The sequence below is a fragment of the Xyrauchen texanus genome, chromosome 27 (genome assembly GCF_025860055.1).
Source record: "Xyrauchen texanus isolate HMW12.3.18 chromosome 27, RBS_HiC_50CHRs, whole genome shotgun sequence".
Classification (NCBI taxonomy): Eukaryota; Metazoa; Chordata; class Actinopteri; order Cypriniformes; family Catostomidae; genus Xyrauchen; species Xyrauchen texanus.
In genome coordinates this window covers 29,375,392-29,398,084 of record NC_068302.1, presented here as the reverse complement: position 1 = coordinate 29,398,084, position 22,693 = coordinate 29,375,392, and the positions used below count along the sequence as shown (strand labels likewise).

The following is a 22,693-nucleotide window of genomic DNA, read 5'->3' as shown; positions in this document are numbered from 1 at the left end:
AAAAAAAAAAGCTCCCTGTTATGGCACACTTGGCAAAACTATTATGTTAGGAAACTGAAAAATTAGTTTTCAAACGAAAACTGATTAGTATGAATACGGCCTAAATTTCACTATTTAGGACAAAAGAATGTTTTGAGGAGGCCTCCAGTAACATAATTTTTTACATTTTTGCTTACAATGTAAGAAACTACTTAAAATATGAACTGTTAGGGCTGGTCCAGTGATGCTGAAGATTTTCAATTTCGAATTTCCATTACAATGGAATTTAGTCAAGGACTGTGGTTAATCCATGTGGTTATCCTGGACTGTGGTTAATGTTCTGGAAACAATAAAAAAGATTGTATTAGTATAAGTGCATATGTTTGTGTGCACAAGAATACCCTGCCAACCTACATTATCACTCTACATCACTCTCAACGTCATGCACCATTAGCTGCCTACAGTCACAACAAATTCAATATAATGAAGTGTGCTTTAGCAGGGACCCCCTCCCACGTACAGAGGAGTTGTCTGGTCACAGCTAGGCCAGGGAGGGCAGCAGGGCTCCAGGGGGAAACCCTCGTTCTCCTGGATCTGCTCCAGTTCCCAGGCTGATTGGGTGTCCTCTGCTGAGATTGTCCTTAGGGGCTCTGGGAAGCATGGTGGAGCATTGGGAGAGGCCATGACCTCTAGGCATCCCTCAAGGGACAGCTGTTTGCCCTCAAAAGGGAGTGATGTCATCACAGTGCACAACAACAAGGCCTGACAAATGTCAGGCGCTCAGGGTGGATGTGGATGACGCACACACACACCTCTGATCTCACACACAGCGAGAGCCCCAGTGATTAGACATAGTTTGTATGTGCCATGATAAGAGCACCACACCACTGCATAGGAGTAGTAATGCCAATCTCTAAAAGAAAAATGTCCATGTTGAATAATTCAGTATACTGTAGCTGGTCACTAGCAAATGTTGTGTTCCCTTACAATTCAGTACACTTGACACATACACGGGGAGTGTCCTTCTAAACGACCTAGTTGACACCCTGCTTCAATTACACCAATTGTAATATTGGCCATGGTGTTTGAGCCCCACCCTTTTAGGCACGAAGCTGTCCGCTACAAAAGCGGGTGCGAAAATACCATTCCACAGAATTGCTTCTTTCACGACTCATTCATCTCTCATCTAGAAGCCGTCTACTACTATGCCATCGACATACACGAGTCAGCGAGCGGGATCTCCGTGGCAACAAGAAGATCCTGGTGAAAGAGCTGCTTCAGCTACCCGATTCCCGCAGCGCTTCGGCAGTAGTTTTGTATCCTTATAAGCTATTGTTTTATTGTGTATATGTATGTATATATATATATATATATATATATATATATATATATATATATATATATATATATATATATATATATACACACACACATATATCTACACTGGTGGCCAAAAGTTTGGAATAATGTACAGATTTTGCTCTTATGGAAAGAAATTGGTACTTATATTCACCAAAGTGGCATTCAACTGATCACAATGTGTATTCAGGACATTAATAACATAAAACATTACTGTAACAATTTGCAAAAAAAACTTCTTAAACTACTTCAAAGAGTTCTCATCAAAAATCCTCCACATGCAGCAATGAGAGCTTTGCAGATCCTTGGCATTCTAGCTGTCAGTTTGTCCAGATACTCAGGTGACATTTCACCCCATGCTTCCTGTAGCAGTTGCCATAGATATGGCTGTCTTGTTGGGCACTTCTCATGCACCTTACAGTCTAGCTGATCCCACAAAAGCCCTTTTATTTTTGTTTTTCTGTTTCAAATGTGAAACAGAAGGCTTACACCCCTGAGTATTCTCTTTACTGTTGTACATGAAACTGGTGTTGAGCGGGTAGAGCGCAATGAAGCTGTCAGCTGAGAAAACATGAGACGTCTATTTCTCAAACTAGTGACTCTGATGTACTTATCCTCTTGTTTAGTTGTACATCTGGCCTTCCACATCTCTTTCAGTCCTTGTTAGAGCCAGTTGTCCTTTGTCTTTGAAGACTGTAGTGTACACCTTTGTATGAAATCTTCAGGTTTTTTTGCAATTTCAAGCATTGTATAGCCTTCATTCCTCAAAACAATGATTGACTGATGAGTTTCTAGAGAAAGCTGTTTTGCCATTTTTTTTTTAGCTAATATTGACCATAAGACATGCCAGTCTAATACATACTGTGGCAACTCAAAAACAAACACAAAAACAAGGTTATGCTTCATTTAACGAACCAAAAAGCTTTCAACTGTGTTTGATATCATGGCAAGTGATTTTCTAGTTCCAAATGAGCAATTTAGCATGATTACTCAAGGATAAGGTGTTGGAGTAATGGCTGCTGGAAATGGGGTCTGTCTAGATTTGATCAAAAATGACTTTTTTCAAATAGTCATGGTGCTGTTTTTTTTACATCAGTAATGTCCTGACTATACTTTGTGTTCAGCTGAATGCCACTTAGGTGAATTAAAGTACAAGTTTCCTTCCGAAACATCAAAATCTACAGTATATTTAGATATAACTAAAAGAGCTGCTTATGTGTTAGCGTCTTTTTAAAGATGTCTTTCTGTAAGTGTTTTCTTATGCAAGGGACACATCCCGCCGTCAGATCAGCATAAGAGCTGCATTCACTCTCTAGGCTGCACCCATGCAGAGTCAGCTTTCATATGGCACTTTTCCACTGCACGTTACGGTTCGGCTCGACATTACTCACTTTACTTTTCTGAGCTTGCTTTTCCACTGCTGTTTATTGCCACATCAATGTGGGTGGGATTATAGGCTTATCGTTATACTTGCGCCGCCTCTACTGCCGTGACATCATCTTAAACGTGACACAAAACAGTAACACAACCGCTAGCTGTTAGCTACTAGCTCATTGTGCTGCATAAAGCAGTTGTTGCATGGTGATTTTACACAAGTGTAACAGTTAAATTGGCCTGGTTGTTTTAGAAGTAAGCTTTCCAGTAGCTGGTCAACTAAATAAGGTGAAGCTTTCAAGCAGAGTATAGAGTAAACTTACCATCTTCCATCGTGGACTCAAGCCGTGGTCAAGTCCAGGGCACTCTCCCTCCCATTGCTCAATGGTCTAGATAACATCCATTTGGTCGAACCACTTCCACCTTTCCTTGATGGTTCTGTAGTTACTTTTAAGTTTTTTTTTACTTTTCCATACACTGTTGGTAGGTCCGGCGGTAGCCGTGTCTCAGCTGTGCGACCGACAGCTGAGACACTTCCTGAAAGACTTTTTCGTTTTGTTCGTCGCTAATGAGAGGAACGTCTGCACCCTGTTTATTGACCACAGCATGGTTTTGTACACAGTCATATCTTTTTACAATTCGAAAGTTGCGTGAACAAATGATACTGCTATCGCTGTAGCTAACTTTAAAACTAGCGGGTTGATGTCCCGTGTCGAAAATCCAGTGAATCTGGTAATGACAATTCTCTCTCTTCAATCAGTGATCTGCAGGGTTTTGACATCACATTTAGTTTTGGCTTGGCTCGCCTGGAACCTCGACTGAGGTGGTACTAAAAAGGTACCAGGTACCAGGTACTATCCACAGTGGAAAACCCCCAAAAAGTGAGTCAAGTCGAATTGTACCATGCAGTGGAAAAGCCCCATTAGAGACAAACTGCCCTCACTGTGAGGGCATGAGTCTCAAGACGCTTTGCTTGTGAATTGTCATCATTCTGAGTGACGAATCAGCCTCACGCTGAGCGTGAGCTGAGCTGGGCGAGTAGCCGGGCATGGAACTCACGGCCCGTTCATATGACGTGTGCACTGGCAGGAAGAGCATACTCAGCGGCAGGTCAAACTGGTTCAGCACTCCACGTGATGAAGTTGCTCCAAATTTTCAAATCTAAGCTCCTCAAATAAATGGACAAGCAAGGCTATGATCCAGAGCTGTTCAAAGAGCTCCGCACCGCTAAGGTCTTAGCACTGCAAGCCACGAAAGTCACTGCACAGGCCATTGGCAAGTCAATGAGCGACCTGGTGTTTTTGGATAGTCACATCTGGCATGTCCTCACGTGTGTGTCAGAGCTAGAGTTTAAAACGATCGAGCACAATTTGTGGTCCAACCACCATAGCCAATGCTCGCGATATACCCATTCAAAATGTTAAAGGATATTATCGTTAATGAAACAGACAAACAGACACTCATCGCACATTATCGCATATTGCACGTCAATAGATCTGAAGGACGCGTACTGTACCAATTGCACCGCGTTACAGACAGCTTTTTAGATTCGCATTCGAGGGAACTGCATATTAATTTAAAGTCCTTAATTTCAGTCTGTCTCTGGCTCCCCGCACGTTCACGAAATATACCAATGCTGCGTTCTTCCCATTGAAAATGAACAGTGTTCATGTGTTGAATTACCTCAGCGATAGGTTATTACTAGCCAATCGGAGGCACTACTGAGCGAACACTGAGACTGGCTGCTTTGCCACATGGAAAATGTGGTCTAATGTCAACTAGGCAAAAGCACATTTTTCCCCAGCCAGTAAATCTCCTTGTGGCAGGGCGGAGGGCGGGCCGGGTCGTGATCATACATACCCGGTCCCGTATTAGGCTAATCAAGCCTCCGAGGTTTAAAGGTCGACTGCAGAGTATCGTGCGGGAGAGAGAGATCGTTTACGGACATGTCCGTCATGTGTGTGTTTATGTTGTCTTTTAAGTTTACTATTAAAATATAATTTACATCGTCAAGCCGGTTCTCGCCTCCTCCTTTCCATTGAATACATTTACACTCCTTTTTAAGAGTTCATGTGTCACATGAACGAGTGCATATAGAAAATTCTTCGGTGTCTGTTTCAGTTCAAACTGAAAAAATATTACCACTGAATTCATTTTATTTTCATGAGCATTATGGTGACTCGCCACTGTCTGGCTGCTCTAGCACCATGGACAGTGCCAGCCTTCTCCAACAGGGTGTTATGCTGGGTCAAGTTATCAGAAGGAAAGTGCTGACCACAAATGCATCCAACAGAGGTGTGTGATGGACACCCGACTTTCGACACCTGAACAGGTGCAAAACAGCTGTGACATGTCAACCACCTAGAGCTACTGGCTTTCTTTCTAGTCTGCACTGGTTAGAGCCTTTACACACTGAAATGGAATGTGTTCACTAATTGGTGCTTTTCACATGGCAAAGACCCAGTGAACTGCCCCATACCTGAAATGTGTACATTTCTTAAGAGCGATCGGAAACAGGGCTCACTCTGTCTATGCTCAAAGATTGTGTGGCGACTATATCGGAGTATCACACACCTGAATCAAATCCCTTTATTGCCACTCAACCATATACAAGTGCAACAGTGGGTGAAAGTCATAGGGGTCACTTCCAAGCAACATAGCAGCATGACAATTACAATAAACATCTGATTTACATATAACACAATTTATAATAAATATGAAGTGTTGACATCAGCTGTCAGTTGATAGTCAGTTGAGGAATTTAAAGTCCAGTTTTTGGTGTGCTATTGAAGAACCAATGTCCAAAAATGTTTGTCTATCGTAGACAATAAGGAAGACGACATCCAAAAAACACAAGAATTGTAGACAAAACAAACTAAAAATTTCAACATTGGATCGGAGCTTGCAGCGCAGCAGCCATACTCGGCGCCATCTTGCTAAAGATACTGAAAAAGGCACCTCTATAGGAAAACATTATTTAATCATATGTCCTTGGGGGAGGGGCAGCTAAATTCTCCTCTCCCGGCTATAGCCCGACTTGGTACCTACTCTTGGGGCCTTCCTTTGAGCCTCTGGACTATGTGGAATTGCATGTGCTTTTCCTTAAGACCGCATAACTGCTAACTTTGGCCTCAGTAATATGGGTTGGTAATTTGCAAACATTGTCAGTTGACAATTCATGTCTGGAGTTTGGTCTGGGACTTTCAAAACAAAAAGTCCATGTGCCTAAGGTTATAACCACACCCTTCAGAGCACAGGTGGTTCACATTCAAGTGGTTAACATTTTTCCCTCCTCCATTTAATTCGTATGATGAACAGTCCTTGTAATTGTTATGCCCTTTGCGAAAATTCTACACATACATTGAGTTCAGACTGTCTGACCAACTCTTTGTATGCTATCAAGGATGCACGAAAGGAATGTCCATCTCCAAGCAAAGATTTCTCACTGGATCGTTGATATTGTCACCCTGGCTTAAGAGTCGCAGGGTGTGAATTTCCCAATTTGTGTTAAAGTACACTCAGCTAGAGGCATGGCCTCTTCATGGGCATGGTCAAACAGTGTGTCCTTACAAGACATATGTTTTGCAGCAGGATGGTCTTCTCAAAACACATTTGCAAGGTTTCACAACCTAGACATAACATCTCTCTCAAAACAAGTCCTCTTTGTCTGAAGCACTTGCTATTTTATTGGTCAAATATATACTTATGTCCCTCTTTATAAGTACGGGCTTCCTGTCACAACACAGCCACCTGCATTCAGACCTTTGTGTTCCCAAAGTTACAGGCACTTCATTATAAATAAACTTCATGGTCAATACATACTATATGACCATAGTTCATATATATATATATATATATATATATATATATATATATATATATATATTCTAAGTGTTTTAATCCTGGCTGACCATGAGGGTCATTCACTTTTGTCATACTCATACTCATACTCATGTTTCTTCTCTGGGAATTTTATGTTGTGTAGTGCGACCTGATGGGAATCAATTCCCCATATGCATCAGCAGGACACAATGTCTTGTTCCCTTCATCTCAGGAAACCAAGGTTTTAGATGCTGGTATCCCAAATACACACAACTCTATAGTTATGGGTCCTCCAATGTAAATCTATGGGTTTTTTTCACCCGTTTTAATGTTCACCAGTTGAATTCCAAACGTTTGTCAAATCAGTACACTGTTAAAATTTTTTAATTTTACAGGAAATGTTCTGTATTTTTTCTTTTTTTTACAGATTTTCCATAAAACAATTAAATGCCTGTTGTTTACAGATATTTGCCGTAATTTAAAGTTTTACCCTTAAAATTACAGGTATTTCACCATAATTTGAGATTACATCAATATTATGTTTTTTAATGGCAATTTATATTACGTTTACTGATTCAAAATTTAAATTTGACATAAAATGTGAAGTAATATTTTCCAGATTTTTCCTGTTCATGATAATAAAGAAATGAATGTAAAATTACAAAAAATGTACTTTATAGATATATGTAATTTGTTATTTTGTTTTTACCCTCTAAAAATAAAATAGCCCTTTTCTTTTTCATAATTTATTTTCTTAAATAGTTTAATTATTTAATACATTGACAAATTGTGAGAATGACCACAGACAGTGTTGTGACAGTGCTTTGAATCAAAGGTTTATTCAAATCTGCTTTGTAAATTCCACAGATTGATTAAATAGTAATTAAGGTCATTTAATTTTATGTTCTGCATATATTTTATGCATACTATATGCTCTGTATTGATAAATATGGGATGGTTCCTGGTTCTATGTGCTAGATATTGATAATGATTGGAGATCTTATGGTTGTAATGGGGTCTGCACTTTAATTATGATCTATCCTGTGATTAATATGGCCAAGGTATTGCTTACTACATGAAATCACAGAGCAACCACCAAGTAACACCGAAACCACTAAATGTTTAGCAATCACCTTGTAAGAGCTTAGCAACCACTTACTCATAACAAGCTTAAAATATTTCATAGTGTCATTCAGCCCAAAAGAGAGCACTAACATTTTTTAATCACCTTAAAGCCAGCCCTCTAGACGCCCTCCATTCCAAAGCCCTCCAAACCCAAGAGCTGTGCCCAGAAAAGAGTTCCTATATCAGTTGGTCCTGAGAATAATTGCCCCCTCTCAGACACAGTCTCACAACATCACTAATTTCCAAACCCCATTCAGAGTAAACCAAATTATAATGCCATGTAAAGAACCCTATTTGGAACATTGGAAAGAAGAAACTAAAAGCCAAAGTAGATTAGAATCTAATCAATCTGGCCCTAAAAAGAGATTATGAATTGGCAGAATATATCTCTACTGTCAGAGTTAAAAAGCAGAGACAGATCCTAACCAAGTATAGGCTCAGTTACCATAAATTGGCAATCGAAAAAGGAAGACATAAACAAAATCATGGCAACCAAAATAAAACGGAATATGTGGTCACTGTTCGACAGAATGCATGCATATGATATACTGTACATACATAATCTGTACGAAGCATGCATTTCACCAGATCTGTTTTAAATAATATCTGTTCTAACCAGTAGCAGCCTAATATGGCATAATATATATAATGTATATATACATAAAGTATAGTCAAAGATTTGTGCATTTTTACATTGATCAGAATATTTCCAAAGCATAATTGAAACTTTATTATTTATTCTTATTTCAACTCCATATATAATTTAACATTCAAACTTTTAATCAACATCACACTTTATTCTGATGCATGTGTGTGTGTGTGTGTGTGTGTGTGTGTGTGTGTGTGTGTGTGTGTGTGCACGCATATGTCCATCATGCAATCAGATGCATGACCAACTTCCAGTCTGCTTCGTCCTGCCCAAAATGACCAATGCCGGATATGTCATATTTGCTGAAAGAGCAATGATTGGTCACATGTTTGACAAGTTTGACAAATGACAAATGGTTGGATCTCTACTCAATGGCTGTGATGTTTGGGGTTAGTGTAAGGGTGTCTGTCCAATCAAATTGGAACTGTGTGGGAAAAAATTATGTGCTCTTTCAGCAAGCCTGCAGCACTGCGCCTACAGCACAAATATAGCAACCTTTATCAAAGTCACAGCGGACATGAAAACCGACCATCGGTTGAGGTAAGTGCAGTACCACCACTCCCTATAAGCAGACTATGCAGTCTGTGTAGGAGACCAACTCCCTAGGCTGGCACCATCTTACCCTAGGAGGGCACCAGAAAGTCCACTCGCACGTTATATGTTATTCAAGGACCCGAAAGCAGTTGCGGAACACAGATGATTGCTTCACGCTCATGTCATGCGAAGAGTTGAGGTATCGATAAAATCCTAACGATACCCATCCTGCTGCCACTTTAAAGCTGTATTAGCTGATGGTCAACCAAGCTTTAATTAAAGGAAAACTAAATGGCTAAAGCTAACTGATCTATAAATGCAGTGCAGTAATATAGCTAATGTTAAGTGCATCATAACATTATCATGGAAAAACAGCCTTGTTCTCATTAATGTTCTGCTTTCAAGCTAATGTTTTACATTTACGCATTTGGCAGACGCTTTTATCCAAAGCGACTTACAGTGCACTTATTCCAGGGATATTCCCCCGGAGCAACCTGGAGTGTCCTAGCCAAATTCCCCCCATTGGCCCCTATCTATAATGGCCTCCTAATAATCTCCATCCCTGAATTGGCTACATCACTCAACCATCTCATCTCCACCAATAGCTGGTGAGTGGTGGGCGTTCTGGCGCACTATGGCTGCCGTTGCATCATCCAGGTGGATGCTGCACACTGGTGGTGGTTGAGGAGATTCCCCCTATACTATGTAAAGCGCTTTGAGTTTGAGAAAAGCGCTATATAAATGTAAGTTGTTGTTGTTGTTGTTGTTGTTAAGTGCCTTGCTCAAGGACACAATGGTGGTGGCTGTCGGGATCGAACCAGCGACCTTTAGTTATGTGCTGTAGACCACCACGCCACCACCACTCCACACGTAATGTTACATTTTAGAGACTACAGTTAAACTAAAGAAATACATTTGTCAAACTTCAAGTTTGGATGGTAGACATATAAGCTTGTTTTTATTACAGATTCCCATAGATGTATATGTTTTTCCATCTTAGGGTGGCCTAGGTCCTATCTGTGATGTGTGATAAGAAACAAAGCAAATTTCAAATTAGAAATGAACATTTCTGTCTCTCATGAATGTTTGTCTGGAAAAGGCCAAAAGGTTTGCATGGATTGTCTAAACAAATGCCTGTTTCTCCATATTTAAGGGTATTTAAGGAGGCCCCAGCAACCAGGTGAGAGTGACCAGGCAGTTTGAAGTCATCTGACAACCGTTTCTCAAGCACAGCATGTAATGCCCACACTGAATGTATCCTAAGATGATTTTCACATTTGTTGCATTTTCCCTATTATCAATCCTAAGTAGAACAGCTGTTTACTGCCATTCCCTCAATCTGTTGTAAAATCTAACTCGGAGGAAGCCTGGGTAGCTTATAGAAAATTAGGAACCATATTGAAAATATAGACCTTTATCTCATCACCTAGAAGTCCAATCCTTTGTCACAACAACAGGGTTGGAATAATTAAGAGATTCTCGGAAGAAAAAGAAATGTAAATGCATATCTTACTTTGTTGCTTTGCCCCAGTCACTCCTGAACCGAGGCACACAAGAGCAAAATTCTTTTGTGTGTCCTTGCGATAGCAGTACAAGGAGCTAGCTAGCTGACAACCTAATTCCTAACTACTTTCCTGGGCCCCATTTTCACATGCTTTTGGGTCAAAATGATTAATTGGGACCAAATTGTTTGGAATCGGTCCAATATTAAGTGAGAACACTATAACCGCTATGACAAAATGGCTGCAATGTAATCATGCAGGGCATGTTTACATATATTCAAAGTCTGTCCACTAAAATTGCTTGTTTTTGCCTCTGACGGGCTCAGATTGTTATTATAAATGTCTGACAACATTATGGAAAAAATCCCTACAGAGATAGACATGTGTCTAACATGTAACAGAAGTCTTGCTCAAGGAGAAGTCTCGCTCTGAAATCTCATGGGAGGTGAGTTGTTGCAGGAAGACAACAGTGTAAATATGAGAGACTATCTAAAAGATTCAAAAAAACAAACAATGGTTCAAGTTTGCGCATTTCCGAATCGTGGCAACAAAATGAAATGCATCACAGGAAAAGCTTTCACAGACTTGGGGAAAATGTTAGGAAAATATAACCATGGTGCTAAGACAGTCCAACTGAACTTGCATTATGCCACATAAATGTTTGTTGCCTTCTTTCAAAGTTTTATGGGTTTTGGCAGCTTTATGGTGCATTACTGCAGTCTTCCGGATTAGAGTGCTGGTTGGGATATATAGTACCTATATAACCTCATTTTTAATATTTTTTATAAAAAAAAAACTGGATGTAACACATTTTGGCAAAAGTGAAATACACTATGAGCTTAAAGGAGCAATTAGTAATTTTCTGATAATATAGAACAAAAATATTTTATATATTTTCTTCAATATGTTGACATGAGAATTCAAAGTGTTTTGTAGGTTTGGAATGAGCATTTTGTATACAATTTATTCTACTCTATTTAATTTTATTTAAATTAATCTAATTATTTTTTTCTAGTATGTTAGAATACATTTGACTAGAAACCAACTGAATGCAGGGGCTGAAGGCACATTGCATTAAAAAAATATGAAGCCATCATTTACAAACAGAGATGACACAATTGTTATCAATTGATTATGTGTACGGTGTTTCTCCTAGATTTTTTTTCAGCAGCGGTGCTCTTGTGTGCACCGTATGTCCACGAGCATGTGATGCCGGCCCATATTCACGTGCGTCGGAATAGCTAAAATGGTCATTATAGAAAGGTTTATCCGTGTTTGCCTTTTCTGTCTTAATTTAGAGCTTTTGACATTTATCTGTAGAAATGTTAAAGAATGAAATACCACAACCCAGAACATTATTTACAGCATTTATTTAAAATGAAATACAATGTTAACAATGGCTTCTGCACGAGTTACAAAATTTTCTCAAGCTAAAAGTTGGTGATATAGGCTACATCCTGCCTGTGAGCATTTTAGTTTTCTGGGCCTTTGGTAGAAGATCTCCAGGGCTTTCCTATAGGAGAATAGGGTGGTGGGATCCCATTGATGCTCACACGTATGCAAGTGGCCAGATGCTTTCCCTGTAGCCTGTGAAAATTGAAATATAATTTAACTATCAAGATGTATGTGTACAGGAAAAAGTTGTGCACCAGTATAGTCTAAACTTGTTCCTGACATTCCTAACACTGGACAAGTAGGTAGTAATATTGGGCAGCTAAGTCAAGTAAATAACTTCCAATAAATTTAGCTAACATTACATAGCAGCCAAATAACATAACGTTACTGTTAGCCTTTTCTTCTCAGCTTCCAGACCGTAGTCGGAAACACAGGGGAGAGCATTTTTTTCTGACTGATAGACTGGGCAGTTTCATTAAGTAACCAATAAAATCCCTAAATGTATAATGTATTTTGACATAATATGTCTGTTTTTTCACTGTTTAACATTTCTCAACAATAATATACTGTAATTTAATCCATTTTGATGGTCAAATCTGCTCTGTATTTTATTTTTTTTTATTTAATTTTGTGAGGGATTTTACAGTGTAGGTCTGATCTTTTAGAATATACACACCTCTCCTCAACAAACTGCATATCTTGAGGTATCATACATGTCCATATGTATGGGATGAGTTACATTTTTATCCAGCAAGACTTTCTTGGTGAACCAGCATCAATGGGAACTTTGAACAACTTAAAAAAGCTGAAAGACAAATGCATACTGGACAACAGCATGGCTGTGATTAGCATCAAACCCGTTCTTACCAGCATAAACCAGTGTGCTGGTTAAAATTTTTGCACAATTAATCAAATAAATTATGTAAATAACAATAACAGCTGCCAAAATTGTCTGATCATGAAAAGTGATTGAAGCATTCCATTAAGGTCTACTCCTGTTGCATTAAAAGTTATTTTTATGTGTTACTTTTGCATCGGTTTACCATCAAATTCAATCTTTGACATGTTAGTTGCTTGCATTGTTTAAAATGTATTTAAAATAATCTGTTTTGTTTTTCGTGCTGCTATGAGGGCCAATGTGTAGTTTAGGCAATGCCTTGGAAAAAGTTATTAATGAACACAGTTCTCAGCTTTTTTGGATGTGTAGTCAGGGATGCAAACTCGAGAGGTAAAAAACGTGAAAAACGTCATATCAGGTGATCCAGATGTATATTTACAGTTGACTTGTTTGTTGTATTGTAAGCATTTTTTTTTATATATATATTTAAAGTTTTTTAAAGTGTATAAGCTTAAAGTAATCCTTTCAAGTGATTTTAATAAGGAAAATGTAGAACATCTTACCAAACAATTTGGGCAAATTAGCTTCATAAAAGTGACTAGCTGAAAGATGAGTAGTTTGCATCCCTGCACTCTACATTAAAAATATGGCATGCAAAATAAGTATTGTAATATAAACAATTGCAATATCAAGGGTAAGATACTTATGACAGCTAATATGAATATTGGGGGGGGGGGGTACACCTCAATAATTGCTTTGTATATGGTCCTGATTGCATCCCTAAAATTAATTAATAATGTCTATTTGCCTGGTTTGCAAAGTAACCTGTTAATAGACCAATCATCTGAAACAGAAACAACCTTACGGGGCAAGATATTTAATTTGTCTAAAGTTTTTCCCTGGTGTTCAGTTTGACATGGGGATAAAAAGGCATGGGGCTGGGCTTAGGAAACAAGCTTATAGGGGAAGTCTTGGAGGGCATGTAGGGGGGCTTAAGATATCTATTCTGTTGACACCATTAAACTCCCCAACTGAGACACACATTCCAGGAAATCTCCAACTTCCTGCCTGCTGCCTCCCAACTCTAATGCGCCTGTCATGTTTATACCTTACCGAAGAGGCAGCTATCATGTGCACACTGGCAATTACAGTGGCAAAAACTTGCTGGGCAAATAAAATTCTGGACTAGCCAGTTCACTGCATGTATGGGAAGATATATGGTCAGATTTAGCACAGCTGTTGCTCTATCGTCACATGGAGAGTTATAGGCAGAGCTGACTAAGGCAGTGTGAGCTGGATCAGAATGCTGGAGCTAGAGGGCACTGGAAAGAGACCTTCTGTGGTGGCGTATCTGTCTGTGTTATGATGTGCCAGGCAGGCATAGACACTACGGGAAAAGAGTTCTTCTTTGAGGTTGCAGTTTGTGGTTGCACTGTCTGATAGAAAGCTCAAGATAAGCTAGAATCTGTGATCCATTGTTGCCATAACACCAAAGCAACAACACATTAAAGATCTTTTTTTTTTTTTTGCTTTAACGCATACATTTTCAAATGAGTAGAAATCTTAGAAATTCACTATTCACAGTTAGCCATGATTAATTCAACCCATGTGTGAAAGTATCCAGTAATTAGGTGGTTCCTGATATTTAGAGTGTAAAATTAGGCTGGTCATGTGATCCCAACATGGCAGCCCCCATGAGGGGACCCTCTCCATGTAGAACAAAACAGCTTTTTTTAAGGTTACTGAAATTACTTGAGTATTCATCTCAAGTAAATGGTCAATATTTTGTTTAAACAACAATATGTTTTTTAAATAACTTCTTTAGGAGCAAAACATTTTAATGAGGAAAAAATACTGAGTGCACATTTAAGAGTAAAAATGTTTGTCTCATTATTTTATCAGACTGCCAAGAGTTAACATGTTTTAATATAATTAACAAAATTGGCACATACTTGCAAAATAAACATTTTTTTTTTTATTTCAAAGACAACAAGAGGCTTCTCGCTGAATTAATCATGCAACACAAAAAGGTCATGTGACAACCATCTAGATTACTATATTACTATACTGGAATTTGCCTAATGCATACTGTTTCACATATTTAAAAAATAAAAAAATAATAGGACGTGTTCAGTATAACTCTGCAGTATGCAGTACGTATCCTGTTCATCCTCAAGTATTCTATTTGAACATTGTAAAAGACTGAGCTGTTTCTTTTCCACCAAATATAATCAACACAATTTAATATCGCAAAAACATTACTGTAATCACTGCACACAGCTGAATGAAGAACTGAAAGTCCTTGAGCAGCTTCTGCGGTTTTCAAGTGAAAGAAAACTGAAACAAAACAAAGAAGAAAGCAACATGTTCCCTTATGACCACCATCAGAAGCACAGACTAAATGTATGCCTCAGTGGAAACTGTCATTGGGAAATATGTGGTTAAAAAAATTATCTTTTAGCATCCTCTGGAACTTTGAAACACTCACACAGACACACACTTCCCAGAAACTAGATCATCATTCTTCACTGATGCAGGAGAGGAAAAGAGAAAGTTTATTAGAGAATGAGTGTTTCTGTTTTTCAATACTTGTACTTTATATATCCTGTAGAGGGCAGGGTGGAACGATTTGCTCATAGTTAGCATTAGCAACTTCAAGACAGAGAAGTCATTTAATTGCTAAGAGTTATGGTCTGCTCTAATGCCAGTTTGCGTCTTTTACACTGTATCCAAGACACAGTTCATGTGTTTGATACAACAACACTTTTATTAGTTTTCTCTGTTGTTCAGTAGGATATCTTCTTCATTTACCTCCTTTCCACCTATCTCTGCTAATTTTTCTACAATGTTTTTCAAGGACTGTTTCAAGTAATGTCACTCTTCCGTTAACAATTCCTGCTTGTCAAACAGAGACAATTTAGCAGAGATGGGCCACTTTTATTCAAATGAATGGAAGAGATTGGAATGCCCAACAGCAGCTAACGGTCAATCAAAAAAATACAGCCTCACCGGCGCTGCCTTTAAACACAGAGCGTGCCTCTCTCCTCAGGAGGTCGGTCTCTACCTGCGGGCGTCTTAGCGGGTCAATGGAGCGGTGAGGGTCCGGTGCGAGTTAGATGTGTCTCCAGACCTACACCACCGGCGTGATGTCAAGGATTGGAGCACTGTCACGGCCGGACCGCTCGGGTGAAGCCGGCGCCTCACGCGCCTTGGACCAATAAAATGTTACCGCTTATTTGAAATATGTTATTTTGTCGTAGACTTTACCAACCGTTTTGGAGATTTCAGTCTTTCATCATACAAGTTGATAGGAGCTGCACTGTCATGGCGCATGTTTACATAGAAAAATAGCTGCCCAAACTGCCCAAGAGCATTCAAAAAGTCCGCAGAGTGGACTGACCTACCTTGAAAAAGATTGTTGAAAGGATCTGGAAATATGTTTGGACAGTTCTAATTCATTTGTTTTTGTTTACATTATTGAAATGGTCTATAAAAATAGGGTCACTTGGTCACTATTTAGCAGCCAATAACCAATAAAAAATACAAAACTGCATATTGTGTATACACCTTCAAGGGTTCTCTCATAATTTACTCACCCTCATGTTATTCCAAACCCATATGACTGTCGAATGGAGATGTTAAGTAGAATGATACGTGTCTGTCACCATTCACTTTCATTGTTTGGAAAAAAGATGACTGAACATGAATGTGACTAAGGTTAAGATTCTACCTAACATTTCGTTTTGTGTTACGGCAGAGAGTAAGTTATGAGTTTTGAACAACATAAGGGTGAGCAAATGATGAAGGGATTTATTTTTTTTTATGAAATATCCCTTTAACTGTTCTTCAAAAGGCAAGGAGTCCCTCAAAATGAAAGAAACTGGTGCTCTATTTTGCCAGGCTTTTGCCTGCACAGTGTTTAGAGAATCATTAAAGTCTGGGTTCAATATGCTTGGGTGATTAGACTAAAACAGGAATAATCTTGGACTGCATTCTTTGATGACTAATATATGGCAAAAAGTTGTTTGCGTGAGTTGGTTTGTGTTGTTAATCTTCCCCTTTGACCTGGACCTAATAAGCTTTAATTAGCCAGTGTGATCTGATTTGGACCCCCACTTTAGCAAAACCATCTGCCAACATAATGATAGATGGATAGATAGATAGATAGATAGATAGATAGATAGATAGATAGATAGATAGATAGATAGATAGATAGATAGATAGACAGCAACTAAAGGTTCTGTCTATCTCACTGTCTAACTATCTTAACTCTCAGACAGTTCTGGAAAGTCTGTCTTTGTCTGTGTGAGTCTCAGCCCTCCCTCGCCCTTTTTCCTAATCCCACTTTTTTCCTCTCTTGCCACTCTGACAGAGGGGGCGGTAAGTCAGTCCACATGACTGGGATCAGGCCAGCCACTGAGATAGAAAGAAATAATGGGGGGTCTCTGTACGTATGTTTGTGTAACTGCTGCGGTGAACACACACACACACACCTGTCATCTACCACAGCTTAGATGATTCACAGACCTCACTGAATGTGAGTTTACTGGCACAGGGACAAAAATGTTTTTTAAAAAATACATTCTTCTGTTGTTTTTTTCCATCACACAATTCACACACTCTGGCACCCACTGATCCTCCCTGTGTAACCCCTTGTGTCCATCTGGGCTTTTAACTTTCTGCTCCAATTGAGTGATTTGCCCCATTTGGACTTCAGCCTGAAGCATAATGTCAGAGTGAGGGTGACAAAAGTCATATTATCAGCTATTATTAATTTGTGCCACCATTATATACTCACCGAACCAAACTATACTGTGGACGGTCAATAGTGCAGACAAGCAGACTGATATATGGAAAATACTTTCCATTTCAAACTGGTTTTTTACCGCAATACCTAAAGAGCATAAGCATTTCAGAGCCATGTAACAAACTGTAGCAAACTTGTTAAGGATATTTAAAAGCTGTTGGCTCACACTGTGCCTCACAGGAAAAAAGGTTTGAATCCAGCCTCTCATTCTCCCCCACTTTCCTGCCTATCTCTCCTGCCCTATAAATTAAGTAATAAAATAATAAAAATAGCAAAATATGTTATACATTTAATGTTTAGTAAAAGCCTAAAGCTCTTGCTCCAAGCTACCTGCATGCTCAATTCCTCTTACAATCACAATAAAGATAGCTTTTAAATCTAAAAATCTACCATTATGCATTTTTTGTCACTATTCATAAGACATTGGAAAATGGAGAGGAAATTATTAGGGATAATGGGATCGTTGCAGGCCAGGTTACTATAAGGCACTTACAATAGAAGTAAACGGGGGCCAGTCGATGAACATTAAAATATGAACTGCTTCAAAAGAATAGCTACAAGGAGTGAACATTATCAGAAGAATCAGAATGAGCTTTATTGCCAAGTATGCTTACACACAAGGAATTTGTCTTGGTGACAGAAGCTTCCAGTGCACAACAATACAAAAAAACTATCCAAAAACAGCAGCAAGACATAGATAATAATAATTTAAAAAAATATATATATAATTATACATATACGTACATACACACACCTTCATACATACACACATACGTATTCCTGTAATCGTGATTTTACTGCGATAAAATAACTTACTCTGTTTAAAGTTCAAAATTACATTGTTGTTGTCATGAATAGCCTACATAATGCAATCTGGTAAATGCCATAATATTGTTAAATCTCTGATTTTATCGCACTAAAATCATGTTAACACATATAATGTTTATGTCTTGTGGCTCTAATTTTGAAAAAGTTTATTTTAAAGTTTTTAGTCAGGCCCCATTGACTTCCATATTCTACCACATTGTAAGTGCCTTTGTGGCATGGTCATGTGTCGGTCTGCGGGAGAGAGAGAGCGGTAAGCCTACATTTTGGTCTCCCTCCGCATCACTATAACGAGTTACAGGTGTTGGGGATAATTGTGACGAGGCTTACCGCGCGCTCTCTCTCTCTCTCTCTCTCTCTCTCTCTCTCTCTCTCTCTCTCTCTCTCTCTCTCTCTCTCTCTCTCGCAGACCAACACATGTCCACGCCCCCCATGAAACAGACTTATATTAACCGTGATTTTTTTTAATATGTTTTTTTTTATTTATATATGAGTACTATAAAACTATTTTCATCTTATCTAACTTAAAAGTTACAAATGTTTTTTATTTCCAAAAAAAGACTTCTAAAGAATGTTCTTCATGAGCACTTGGGAACATTCTAACTAACTTATCATTTATTCAAATAACTTTTTTTTCCTTAAGGAATTTTTGTGAATCTGGCCCCAGATTCATACCTACCTCTCACATGAGCACCTCAGCTCAACATGCATGAAGCATGTGTGTTAAATAATAGGCCATGCACTTTTTACAGGGCTTCAACTATAGTTCTTGTGCAAAATCTGACAGTCCTTGTGTTCATAAGAGTTGCAAAATTTAATTCTCCAAGGTTACACGTGACTTACTCAGCGCAAGCAAGGAAACACCGGCTAGCAACAATCAATGTCACTTTCAACAAACATCTGCCACAGTCGCTTCAGGCTGATGGCAAAAAGAGAAGTGATGGAGAATGCGTTGTGTTTGCTTCTTATATTCAGCATAATTCCAGACTTGCGCTTGGGTTCTGCATAAAGCTACCTTAATGTGGAATAGCAGTTACCTATATTGACTTCTTAATGAGTGAATGTGAGCAACACGACAATGCCATGTAGCCTGAATATGTCAGGGCATTAACCCTTGTCACTTGACTACAAATGTTTTTCTCCTTTTGTACTGCATCTTTGCTACATCAAGCAAAAAATTCAGTTATATCAGCATTTATGGCTGGTAGAATGTGCGGGGAGGGATGTGGGGCATCTTGACCCATGTTATTGAACTTTGCTCATCATCATTAAGGCCACAAAAAACAGCCATTATTGACAATTAAAGCCCTATCACACTTTAACAAGCAGGTTTTGTCTATGAAGGAGAGATAGTTAAAGCGGTGGTTAAGGATATGTGCAGTGTACAGTAAAGTCGTAAATACGAATGTCAAAACAGGAGCATTACGCAACATTCTCTTGTCTCTGAGTAAGCAGATGGAGAGGTTTATGAAGCAGTTATGGAAGGAAAGGACTGGTTTATAGGATAAATAATAGGGTGCCTAAAAGTGAAGTTACAATGTAACTTGGGAATGGGACATAGAAAGAATGAGAGGAGGGGGACTATTGGAGATAATGAGAATGTCATAGCTGAGGTGAAAGGTGAACCGGGGTCCCACATGCCACAATTGATAAACTGAGGGTTTCAGAGCTGTGTGACGTTTGTGGGAAAAGACAGTTTGTGTCTTTGTATGTGCGTTCTCTTGCATACTTGTGTGTTTTGATACATGTTTTTGAATGGATGTGAGAGTGTGTGTGTGTGAACTATGTTAAGTATGTGAGTGGAATCTATGGGTGAGCATGGGATAGAGTGGCATGGGGGGGGCATTCTGTGACCTCATAGTCACAGGACAACACTCAGAAACTCAGAAAGAGACATGAACCAGGATGTCGGATAAGAAGGATGGATCTCTCCCTCTCTTCTACTGCACATTATAAATGTGCTGATAAATATGTTATACTACCAGTAAAAAGTACACAAAGCATGCATGTACATCTTTAGATCAAAAGAAAAAAAAAAGAGAAACATTTAAGTGAAGTGTTTCCAAACTTTTGACTGGTAGTACATGTAGCTTTACACATTTGTAAAACATTATGTAACCACCTAATGCATCAACATATTTACTTAAGTTGTTAAACACAGACACATAACACCCCCACACACACACACACTTGACCTTCATATCTCCCTCTCTGAGCATCCATCATTTATAACACCAGCTAACTACAGTTTGTCCAAATCAGAGAATAACAGAGAATATGTTATGATGCTAAGGCTCTTTCTGTGGAACACAATGATGCTGTTTCCCTGAATTGAAAGTGTGCTGGTCAGTGGCTGGTCAGACAGATGGAGTCACTAGCGGTTAGCTCCGCCGTGTGACTATTAAAAAGTGCTGACGGAGAGAGATTTTCCCGCTTTGCACCCACACACACCCCTATCGCTGCCAAACTTTCATAACACACATACACACCTAAACTTCTTAACAAACCCTACCGGTTGATATACATATATATATATATATTAGGTGACCAAATTCCAGGATATTTGATGCCATGAGTGTAACTTGGAAAATGAAGCAATGTGATAACCATTTTACCTGGTTGCAAAAAGTAGTCTGTTAATTTACCTGATGAACTTTCACCTTTTGCTGACCCTTTATGATTTGCAGAGCTAATGTGTGCTTCTAAATCACTTGCACCTTAGCAACTGACACATAAGTGCCAGCTTTACATGTCATGCATTCTGCTTCTCACAGATCTCGACCTGGACGAAAGCATGGGAATTTTTTGTGCAAATCTTCTGTAAATTTGCACTTTCGTTTGGCCTTTTTTATGGCCCGAAAAAGAGGACATGTATGGGGAAAAAGAGGATGTATGATCACCGATATATGGCCAAACAAATCTAAGGGCTTTCATGTGGTAAAAATGACTTGTTTTTCCTTTACTTTCCAAAGGTTTTGATTGACTCACCCCTTATCTGCACTAAGCTAATTATAAAACTACATCCTCAACCCTTACATCACCCCTTACGGACAGATTCTGTGACATTGCCCGGCCCATTTACAGTATGAATCCTATTTGCTTGTATAAATAGGTTTTAAATAGGGTCCTCACAATTACAGTAAACATCAATTACAAACAAGTACACATAAAACTTTAAAAGAATATGTCTATGTCTGAATTTGGTAGGAATTATTTAGTCTTTGAGAAACGTTCAGATTGGCTTTTATTTGTGAAATATGAGCAACTTTCAGATTGCTGCATGTAGCTGTCTGCTCTCTACATTATTGTTACTTTTATATCTCAATAAATGTGTTACAATTCATTCCTACTGCGGACTTGGGACTTTCTACAGATCTAAAGCCAAACAAAAATGTGCATAAGGCAAATCAGCAGCTTTTAAAAGAAACCAAGCCACAGTAAACAAATTCCTAGGTATAATCAGATGACAAATGGAGCTTTCTGACCAATTAACTAGAATAGATTCTTTTCATCCCACATATAATGACCTCAAGCAACCAGACAACTCAGAGCCCAACTCGGATAGTAACTGTAAAGTCCAATCACCTGTTATTGCTTATAAAGGAAAACCACTAAACAAGCACTAGTGACAATTTAAAAACCATCAAAACAGCCTGACCTAGACAAGAACACAGATAGGTGACTGACCCAGTGTTGTGGACTGCTCTCTGGGGACCTTGGTTGGTACCTCTGCAGGGCCACACCTCCATCTCCATTTACCTCCAGGTAGTGTGGGATGGGCGGCCAGGGGAGCAATGATGCCAATGGGTAGTGAGAGATCATCATGCCTGTGCAAGTTGCCCACACATGTTCGAGCTGGTATGGCAGACCCGGAGCCCCTGTGATAAATGATGATGACTGTGATGAAGGTCTTCCCCTTGTGACCCTACACTTACACGTCTGTGAGATGGGATTTGTGGTCCTGTGTGTTTTACGTGCCTGTCGGCCTCAGAAACGCATTCACACTGGCAGTCCAAGGTTTTCAGTGCTTTCTTGCATGCTCCTTTGTCCCCTTGTGTGAGGTGAAACAGTCAGATCTCTGTTTAAGAAGTCCACAATTACGGCTGCCTAAATGTCTCTCTCTCGGTCTAATGTGAGAGAAGGTTGACAGCTGATTAAAGTCTATTGTTTTTCTCTCTCTCTTTTCGCCTTTCTGTAAGGAGGAGGGGTGAGTGATAAGCCCTGCCCCTGCAGTAGTACCAAGAGTGTCGAGGAACTGAAAGAGGGAGAAAAGGATAGGAAAAGAGAGAAGGGGGGGTTAAAAGGGTGCCGTATTAAAGGAGGGGAAACAAAGAGGATTATGGGTTTAAACAAAAGAGTTGATTTAGCAAAATTCTATGATAAAGTTCTATGCTATCAACAGAAAATGTCATATCTGTATAAACTAAGATCAACCAAAATGTGTATTTCAAAAAGCTCTCTGAGCGAAGACAATCGTTGGTCAC

At 39.0% G+C, this 22,693-nt stretch overlaps 1 protein-coding gene across 1 annotated transcript in view; it reads right to left on the bottom strand.

Moving 5' to 3' along the window:
- Positions 1–22,346, bottom strand: part of LOC127621137 (ral guanine nucleotide dissociation stimulator-like 1) — a 50,102-nt gene extending 27,756 nt beyond the window's left edge. The window contains exon 1 of the mRNA XM_052094616.1: positions 21,897–22,346. Within this exon, the coding sequence (XP_051950576.1) occupies positions 21,897–22,034 (138 nt within the window). The 5' untranslated portion in view covers positions 22,035–22,346. The remainder of the gene's footprint in view (positions 1–21,896) is intronic.
- Between the last annotated feature and the right edge of the window lie 347 nt (positions 22,347–22,693).